General features: G+C 33.6%; 1 protein-coding gene across 2 annotated transcripts in view; it reads right to left on the reverse strand.

Moving 5' to 3' along the window:
* Positions 1 to 2,883, reverse strand: part of mocos (molybdenum cofactor sulfurase) — a 28,329-nt gene extending 25,446 nt beyond the window's left edge. The window contains exons 1-2 of one of the 2 annotated variants that reach the window (XM_038281431.1): positions 2,490 to 2,883; positions 2,320 to 2,409 (exon numbers count right to left, since the gene is read on the reverse strand). In XM_038281431.1, the coding sequence (XP_038137359.1) occupies positions 2,320 to 2,409; positions 2,490 to 2,601 (202 nt within the window). In that variant the 5' untranslated portion in view covers positions 2,602 to 2,883. The remainder of the gene's footprint in view (positions 1 to 2,319; positions 2,410 to 2,489) is intronic. The other variant, XM_038281429.1, reaches the window with a different exon arrangement.
* Between the last annotated feature and the right edge of the window lie 5,846 nt (positions 2,884 to 8,729).

The following is an 8,729-nucleotide window of genomic DNA, read 5'->3' on the forward strand; positions in this document are numbered from 1 at the left end:
ATGACTGACACCTTTCATTTTGCTTATCATTACCCGATTTGCACAAACACTTTCACTGCCCGCTTGAGTTTATTTCACTAAAATGGCAGAAAAACTGTGAACCACACTGCAAAATCGATCTAAAAATGAGTAAAAAATGTCTTAAATTAAGTATATTTACCCTTAATTTCAGCAGGTAAATGAGATAGTTTGCCAACGGAATGACCAATTTTACTCTTAAAATCAGATATTTAGATAATATGCTCTTGAAATAAGACAATGCAATTGTGTTTTCTAATTTTAAGAGTAAATTGTCTTGTTCCATTGGCAAAATGTCTCCTTTACCTCCTCAATCCAAGAACAAATGCACTTATTCTAAGAAAAAATGACTTATCTAGATTTGGATTTTTTTCCAGTGCATAAGTGATTGTTCTAAGAAATTTTACATTTAAAAAAAAGAACTTACAAAGGATTTCATTTTAAACACCAACCATTAACAATTTCAAAGGAACTTAAAAGTGGAAAAAAAGAAAAACAGTTGCAAAAAAATCACAGATTTTATTACAAACTGTAGTTCTGCTGTCCACCAGTAGGTGGTGACATGTTCACATGAAGCCTCATGAACTGTGGGGATCGTTGAAGCAATTTGGCCAAATGGTTCAATGCCTCATGAGGCTTCATCTCACCATCACTAGTTTGTCTGAACATGGATGAGGTCTGAAATTGACCAAATAGCTCCTTAGCAACAGATGCTAATTTTACAAGATCTTTATTCTAAAGAAAATATCTCTAGAAACCTCCTACTTCCTGTTCCTACCTCCTTCCTTTCTGCCAGCGTTATCATCATGGCGACGATGATCACATCATTTACACACCTACTATAAACTCAACGCAGGGCTGTTTACAGTCATCTAGTGTTACTAAAAGTAATAAAAATTAACTATTCTGGAGTTTATTTACAGTAAACTAGTCCTGTTCTTTATTTATTTTTTTTTGTTTTAGCTGTAACAACAATGTGCAAATATAACCTATAGTGTGCTAAATATAACAAATAAAATAGCTTTGATAAATGAAATAAGAGATTACATTATACTAATGTAATCTCTTGTATCATTTATCTTACTTTTATGATCTCTGTTATACTAACAGACATAATAAAATCAAATAAACAAGAAAACAGTAAGCTAATCTTTGTTTTCCAAACAGTTTCTATCTGTGTGTGTAATACTCTCAAGTGGAATATTCATTTTAATTTTTCATATATTACTATTTTCTATATTCTTGACAACAAAAACCCTGTGGTTAATTATACACATCTATATACTGACATTAAAGATGATAAGTATAAAATTCATGCTATTTTCAGAACTAGATTTTGTGTTTTATGGGGTAAAAAGAAAATGAATCTCTCTGCAAGTCATCTAGGAGGCTTCTGTGAAATCAAAGATACCTATTTTAATAAAAATGTATTAAATATTTGATTTATGTAGATATTAGTACTTGTAAATATCAATTTTATGCAGAATGATTATTGATTAAAGTAGGTAAATAATGACAATGGAAAAGATGTTCACCCCAAAACTCAAACCTGAAAGAACTTTATCCACTATACCTTTTTCTAGAAAGCATGGATTGTAGGGGCACTCCAGCTCCTTTAGTTTCTTCTGTACCGCATGGAAAAACAGTCTAGCAACTAGTATTGAAACGCAAGCAATTCCAGATAATGTTCTTCAACTTGTGATATTTATTAAAAGAAAACAAAAATAAGACAACATCCACATTCATGTAAATTAAATTCGGTCAAAAACTGTGTTGCTTCCAGCATATCTGTTTTTCCCTCAGTCCTTACAGTACAGTACGTAAAAGCAAACAAAAAAAAAAACGACAAAAAAACACGTATACAATTACAGCAATATGCATTTCAAATTGCATTTCTATGTTCTATGCTTTTAATATTAGAGTTTTTTAAATTTAATTATCAATCTTGTATTTTAACCCTTTTTAAAACTATAGATGAATTTGTCTCAAATTGGCTCTTACACGGATGTTTAAATATATGTGTCTATTTGTCATCGAAGGCTTTAGGAAAGTATAATTCGTCTTATCTTTGGCTTGACCCTGGAGCCTATCTGCTTTCGGCCACCCCTCAGTGCACATTGGTTATTGCCTGGACACCCTTATAAAAATTTATGGCTACGCCTCTGGTGCCCCCATGAAAAAACAAAACTGTCGCCCCTGGTAAATTGGGTCTAGAAGCGCCACTGCGCGTCACATTTCACTTCCAGGAAGCGCTGTTTACTAATAACATGTAACCGAAACAACTATTTTCTGTTTCCTCACCGTACAGATTGGTGGAAATGTCCCGGAAATAGTCCCTGAGCAGAGAGTCCGGGTAGAGAGTGGCTGCAGCATGATCCAGATAAACTAGTCCTGTTAGATGGAGGAAAACAGGCCTGTTAGTCAGAGGCAGCAGCCTCGGTCCTCTGAGCAGCGCTTCAGACCATCTCTACCTTTGCTTCGGCTGAACTCCTGCTCCACCAGGCCGCTCAGGTCCCCCTCATAGCCGTATTGACTGCAGCTCTGCTGGAAATACTCAAAGGAGCAGATGCTGTGGAAATCCATCGGTGCGGAGCTCAGCCAGCGGCTCCTGGACTCTCTGCGCCCTCCTGCTGTCAGAACATGATCGGATCCAAAGTCCAGAGATAAACTCCCGCTGCGGCTGTTTGAAAGACGCTCCTTGTGTCGGTCCGGAACCAAAGCCTGCGGGCTGCTGGGATGGACGGTTCACTGTCACATGAACACATGTGGGGGATCTCAGTCATCTGTAATTTAGCCCAGGAATGCATGAAAAGAACATTTTCACAAAGTTCCGTTTAAACCCGGTGACTGCTTTACATTAGGAGTCAGGGGCGGCTCAGATAGAAATGAGACCGTGGGTGATTCTTTCTGCCCCAATCAAAAAGCGGAGCAGATCATCAGTAAACATGTGGAATCAAGTACAGTAGGGCTGAGCAATGTGTACAGAAGAGGATTAGGGCCACAAAAAAAAAAAAAAAAGTTGACTGATTTTTAAAATTTTTATTCAATTTAATGTGGAAAAAAAATGTCAGAATTCTGAGATTAGGTCAGGATTCTGAGATTAAATTAAAATTCTGGAATTAAAGTCAAAATTCTGACTTTAATCTCAGTCAGAATTCTGAGAGTAAGTCAGAATTGTGAGATTTAGGTCAGAATTCTGAGTTTAAATTTGAATTTTGGAATAAAAGTAAAAATTCTGATTTTTTATCTCAGAATTATCAAATTAATGTGAGATTAAGAAAGTGAGATTAAGTCAGAATTATGAGATTAGGTCAGAGTTCTGAGATCAAATTAGAATTATGAGATTAAAGTCAGAATTCTGAGATTAAGTCAGGATTCTGAGATTAAATTAGAATTCTGGAATTAAAGTCAAAATTCTGTTTTTAATCTCACATTTATGAAATTAAAGTGAGATTAAGAAAGTGAGATGAAGTCAGAATTATGAGATTAGGTCAGAGTTCTGAGATCAAATTAGAATTATGAGATTAAAGTCAGAATTCTGAGATTAAGTCAGGATTCTGAGATTAAATTAGAATTCTGGAATTAAAGTCAAAATTCTGTTTTTAATCTCACATTTATGAAATTAAAGTGAGATTAAGAAAGTGAGATGAAGTCAGAATTATGAGATTAGGTCAGAGTTCTGAGATCAAATTAGAATTATGAGATTAAAGTCAGAATTCTGAGATTAAGTCAGGATTCTGAGATTAAATTAGAATTCTGGAATAAAGTCAAAATTCTGACTTTAATCTCAGAATTCTGAGATTAAGTCAGAATTCTGAAATTAAATAAGAATTCTGGAATTAAAGTCAAAATTCTGACTTTAATCTCAGAATTCTGAGATTAAAGTCAGAATTCTGAGATTAAGTCTGAATTGTGAGATTTAGGTCAGAATTCTGAGTTTAAATTTGAATTTTGGAATAAAAGTAAAAATTCTGATTTTTAATCTCAGAATTATGAAATTAAAGTGAGATTAAGAAAGTGAGATTAAGTCAGAATTATGAGATTAGGTCAGAGTTCTGACATCAAATTAGAATTACGTATGAGATTAAAGTCAGAATTCTGAGATTAAGTCAGAATTGCGAGTTTAAATTAGAATTCTGTAATTAAAGTCAAAATTCTGATTTTTAATCTCAGAATTATGAAATTAAAGTGAGATTAAGTCAGAATTATGAGATTAAAGTCAGAATCCTGACTTTTTTCCCATATTAAAATGAAATAAAATTTTGCAATCAGTTAACTTTTTTCTTCTTTTTTTTTTTTCCGGTGGCCCTAATCCTCTCCCGTCGATTTGGCTTAAAAATCTAATATGTGATATTTGTTTTCCTCCCAGACCCCATTGATTAATTTTTTCTCCCTTCAATTTCATAATATAAATTTTAAACTGGATACATAACTTAAAAAAATAGCTTTCATTTTTAATCATATCCTCTGGGAGAGGGTCTAACAAGACAAAAATAAAACCAAGCTTAAAAAATGCTGGTAAAACAATGTTTCACAACAAACAATGAAAACACAACAAACTCAATGTTAGCAGCTTAGTGATGATACACAGTCAGCTAGTTTATCACTTATGAGTAAATATCTAGGGAATAAAAAGTGATGTCACCCTGACATTCATTTTCCAAGAATCCCATTTTTGTAACTGATAATTTCATTAAGAATTTAAATTATTTAACTTCCCGGCCCTAAAATTAATCACTTCATTATTTTATTTATTTTCTTTTTAATTAGCGAAGGTAAAAAGTTGTGATTCAATCAACAAATAGAGTGAGACAAAAAGAAAACTGTTGATGTAACCAAAACTTAATTTGTGAAAATTACAAAATTAGACATAAAAATAAAATGAACAGTTTTGGTATTTTTAAGAACCTTAAAACAAGAATAAAAGAATAATTACTGTATTTCAGTATTTATAGAAAAATTAAACCGATTTTTCATATCTTGTGAAACCAACATTCACTATGACAGTCATGTTTACTAATAATTAGATTATGCATTTTTTTTAATATCTGAACCCTTTTTAACATTTTCTATATTCTCATTACCAGAGATAATGGCTTTAAAACATCTGTCTGTGTCTAATTAATACGATAAACTCAATGATTAACTGAAGTAAATAAACTTAATGATAATAATGTAAATTATTTAAAATGTCTGTCTCTCTCTGAGTGAGTAGTTAGTAGGAGACATCTACCAAAGAAACACAAAGTTTATGTTGAAATGAAATTTCTTGTTTATACACAGGCTTCATTGTTCTAATGTTATTATCCATACTGTGCCAATTAAAGGTACACTAATACAAAAAACATACTTTATGTTATTACTGGAAATACTTTGACTGCTCTGAAATATAAAGTATTTAAGATAAACATGGATTTTATAAATGCTGTAATGTTTTTTTTTTGCTCAAATGTCTTATTTTGTTTAGATGTAATTGTTTTTTTTGTTGTTGTTTTTTTTTATACAAATGTTTCACTTTTTACTTTAAAAAATTGCCTTCATTTATAGTTTTCTATCTGTACACTGAAAAAAAAATAATGCAAACATTTTTGGCATTAACTTAATCATATAAGACATAAAACAATTCTGTTAAAGTAACTTAATATGATTTAGTAAATGCAAAAAGCAGTTGCGTTATTTTATTCAGTGTTTTTACATTTTTTTTTAAATCAAATCAAATATTAGGATGAATCTGTTGCTCAGTTTTTGCAGAAACTTCCATTGGGAACAGATTAATTGTTTAGAATAACTACTTCTTATCTCTCCTTGCGTAAATGTACATTGAAGTAGTGCTATTCTTACTTTAGAACAATTACTGGCTGCAGGATATTGTTATATTTCTGCACAATGAGCATTTAGAGATGTTTGTTGTGATTCACAGAGGACAATGTTGCTGCTCATCCTTGTCAGTTTGTGTCTGGATCCATCTGCTTGTTTCTGCCCCCTGCCTCTCCTTTCTCCTCCCCCTCACATCATCTTGTAATGCATATACAAGGATCACAAAGATGAGTCACTTCCATCTCTCTCATCCTCTGACAGGTCCAAGTAAGAATCTCCCCCGGCTGCCTGCTAAAGGAACCTTTTCTGTTTCCATCCTTCTTTCTGCAATAAGGCTGTCTCAGATTTTACCGCTGCTGACACAAACAGAAGGATCGTCTTCCTAAAATCCAAATTGTTTTGTCTGGAAATGTTTGTATCTGTATTTCTACCACCAACATTTGCCTTACCGCTCCTACTTCAATTTATATGCTATCTAATAGGATTTCTTGGAGAAGAAGAAGAAAAAACTCCCTCACTGTTTATATTTCTGACCTTTTTCCTTTATAATGCTCCATTAGATGTCGGGGGAAAAAGAATGTGAATATACCTCTACCTTTAATGGATACACTATAGCAGGGGTAACCAATTAAAAATCAGCGGGTCCTAATAAAGAAAACCATCAACCAGTAAAGATCCGGAGACATTTTTAATTATAATCTCTTACTTTAAACAGAATTTAACACTGAAATAAAATGAGGTTTTATGCATCCATGTTACATTGACTTTTTAAATAGAAAAATATACATAAAAAAATAGAAAATTTTCCCATTTTTTTTAACCCTTTAAAGCCCGATCCAAGAATAAAACAAAACAGAAAATTACTTTTTTTTTTTTGGTTTGAAGTCCTTATTTGGCCTTTTAACAAAATATGTAAAAAGAAAAAACAGAAATACATTTTTGATACTAATATTTTTTTACTATGCGATAAGTCAAGATTATTTTTTGTCTAGTCTTCTACTGGCTGTTATCAGGTATATCTGATTGTGTACAATAGGATTTTGAGCAAAGTTTTTACCATTAAATTATGCAAAACGTGTCAGACGCAAAACATTTCAGTAACCGTATGTATCAAATATGATACATTTGGCATTATAGGGTTAAAAATCAGCGGGTCCAAATAAAGAAAATCATCAACCAGTAAAGGTCAGGAGACATTTTTAATTATAATCTGTTACTTTAAACATAATTTAACACTGAATTCAAATGAAGTGTTTAAGCATCCATGTTACATGGACTTTTTATATAGAAAAATAAACATAAAAAAATAGAAAAATTGTTCCATTTTAAAATCTAAAGAGTAGAGAACAACAATTGTTCAGTTTGGTATATAGACAATTTCCTGATTCACTTATTCTATAAAACAGCTGAACTGATCATTTGTTATTTTTTAAATCTTTTTTCTGTCTTAAAGGAATAGTACACCCAAAATATGATTAGCCTTCATTTTCTACTCACCCCCATGCTGAACAACACCCTGGAGTACTTTTTTGATATCTCAAATGCATCTGGAGATCTGGGAGGCTTCTTGCTGTCTGCTTACATTCAAATAATGGAGGTCTATGGCGCCCGAGGCAGAAAGGTCCATAAAAGTCCACAAAAAAACGTGTCAATATTCCTCCATACTGCTCGTCCAATGTATTCCAAGTGTCCTGAGTGGGTAGCGTCCATAATTTACTCGAAACAAAGTCATTTAGAATGTTTTTAGAGCATAAACAGTAGTGTATAGTATTTCCTGAAAGCGCGCGCCAGCGCGTTCAGGACGCTACGGAAGCCGGCAGACCAAACCAGATGAAAGTGCGCATTCAGCGTCTGCTCTGCCGATAATGCAAGCGTAGAAGAAGAAATGTGCTGTTTACCTGTGCAAAGAAAGAAACAACGAAATAAAAATGTCTGAGGGCTTCAGTGTTGAGGAAGAGCATGAGTTCTTTGCCGAGCTGAATGCGCACTTTCATCTGGTTTGGTCTGCTGCGGTTTCCGTAGCGTCGTGAACGCGCATGTGCGCGCTTTTAGGAAATACTATACACTACTGTTTATGCTCTAAAAACATTCTAAATGACTTCGTTTCGAGTAAATTCTGGATGCTACCCACTCAGGACACTTGGAATACATTGGACGAGCAGTATGGAGGAATATTGACACGTTTTTTGTGGACTTTTATGGACCTTTCTGCCTCGGGCGCCATAGACCTCCATTATTTGAATGTCAGCAGACAGCAAGAAGCCTCCCAGATCTCCAGATGCATTTGAGATATCAAAAAAGTACTCCAGAGTGTTGTTCAGCATGGGGGTGAGTAGAAAATGAAGGCTAATCATGTTTTGGGTGTACTATTCCTTTAAAGTTGCAGCAGCAGCAACCCAGACTGACAGCTCATTGGCTCATTTGGATCACGGGGTCGCAGGGGGACAAGGCTATACTGTATGATCTGAATGAATTGTCTCTGTAAAGTTTCTTGAGATGACATAGGTTGTGAATTGGCGCTATATAAATAAACTGAATTGAATAGAATTACTGGTGTATAGCAAATGAATGGATATCTTTCACATGACCTCAATTCATTGCTGATGATTGCAACAATGAATTAGCAAAGGCATGCAAAGTATTACCAAAATAAAGGCAGATATCAGCCCAAAATATCCGCCGGCTGATGGATCGGTCCATCTATAGTACGCAGGGTGTGAATAGTTTAAAAAGGCGCTGTGTTTTATGAACAATTGGAGATTTTGTTTTATGTTGTACAACTAACAGGCAACTATCTTTAAAAAATACAAGAAAGAATCAGAGATAAACTGTTTTTAAATAGCACTAAATGACAGAGGACTGACTTATCCTATAAAAGTCTGACCAGATTTTAT

The sequence above is a fragment of the Cyprinodon tularosa genome, unplaced genomic scaffold (genome assembly GCF_016077235.1).
Source record: "Cyprinodon tularosa strain WSP-4 unplaced genomic scaffold, ASM1607723v1 ctg170, whole genome shotgun sequence".
Classification (NCBI taxonomy): Eukaryota; Metazoa; Chordata; class Actinopteri; order Cyprinodontiformes; family Cyprinodontidae; genus Cyprinodon; species Cyprinodon tularosa.